This window comes from Austrofundulus limnaeus, unplaced genomic scaffold (genome assembly GCF_001266775.1).
Source record: "Austrofundulus limnaeus strain Quisiro unplaced genomic scaffold, Austrofundulus_limnaeus-1.0 Scaffold766, whole genome shotgun sequence".
In the NCBI taxonomy this organism is placed as follows: domain Eukaryota; kingdom Metazoa; phylum Chordata; class Actinopteri; order Cyprinodontiformes; family Rivulidae; genus Austrofundulus; species Austrofundulus limnaeus.
The window spans coordinates 232,067-233,307 of record NW_013953168.1 but is presented as its reverse complement, the minus strand read 5'-3'; the positions used below and the strand labels follow the sequence as shown (position 1 = coordinate 233,307).

Here is a 1,241-nt window from a genome sequence, read left to right as displayed (position 1 = left end):
CACACACACACACACACACACACACACACACACACACACACACACACACACTGATCTGATTTGTATTTTTTATCTGTTGTTATGGATGATCGCAGTCTGCAGGGGGCGCCACAGATGCTTCATGTTTGAAGGAGTTTTCTGTTTCAGGTCACCTGGACGGTCTCACCTCCACAGAAGGAGGAATCTTCGGGCTCACCTGGTGAAGGCGGGGCGGAGCTTAGCAGCGTTTCTTTTTGGACTCCTGTTGGCATCTCTTTACGGAGCCATGGCTCTGTTCCTGCAGAACCAGCCCCTGTGGTTCTGCGTGTACACCACGGTGACAGTGGGCGGCCTGGCAGCGTTCGCTATGGGACTGTCGCCAGGTGTTCGGGCCGACGTCATGGTGATGCTGCCCACCATGTGCTCAGGTGAGGCTGTGGTGTTTCAGTTTAATGATGGTTCAGGTGTATGTAGCATGATAAACACACAACGTTAAAGCAAACAATCAACAGAGTCAGATAACGAAGGGGAGGAGCTCCCTCTAATAACCAGCCAATCACAGCCCACCTCCTCCTGCGTTCCAGCTCGTGGCAGGACCTTCATCCTCCTCCTGTTTGTGTCGACGCTGCTGTCCGGTCCAGTAAAGAACACGCTGGAAAACACGGAGCGAGCTGCCTCCAGCCTGCTGTGTGGAGCTGAGCTGGCAGCCAATCAGACGCAGGAACTGATGCAGCAAGCAGCCACGCCCCTCTACTGTAAGCCACGCCCACACCCAGCATAACAAACCTACAGATAACAGCCTCTGTCACTCACTGAAGATTAAATTAAGTTTAGAATTTATTACATTTTATAGAAAATAAAAGATTAGATTAGATTTTTTTAATGTAATTTCATGTAAAAACAAACGTTGTTGTTGTTGTTTTACAGCTGTGTTGGACAAAGTCAGAGAGATCAGCCGTAACGCTTACGCTGTCGCAGGAAGAGTCCAGAACTTCATCAACACCCTGACAGAGAGCGTCCGCCATGTTGGTTCGTCACGTCTCATCCAACCAAGCTGCTATTATCCAACTATTCATCCAACCATTCATCCGATTATTCATCCAAATATCCAACTATTCATCCAACAATCCAGCTATTCATCCAACCATCCATTTATTCATCCAACCATTCAGTTATTCATCCAACTATTCATCCAACCATTCAGTTATTCATCCAACTATTCATCCAACCATTCAGTTATTCATCCAACTATTCATCCAACC

The 1,241-nt window shown here is 47.5% G+C and overlaps 1 protein-coding gene across 1 annotated transcript in view; it reads left to right on the top strand.

The window, feature by feature from the left end:
• Window positions 1–112: 112 nt before the first annotated feature.
• The window catches only part of LOC106532421 (DC-STAMP domain-containing protein 2), an 18,705-nt gene continuing 17,576 nt past the window's right edge, over window positions 113–1,241 (top strand). Inside the window, exons 1-3 of the mRNA XM_014028467.1 lie at window positions 113–407; window positions 564–734; window positions 907–1,008. Of these exons, the coding sequence (XP_013883921.1) occupies window positions 122–407; window positions 564–734; window positions 907–1,008 (559 nt within the window). The 5' untranslated portion in view covers window positions 113–121. The remainder of the gene's footprint in view (window positions 408–563; window positions 735–906; window positions 1,009–1,241) is intronic.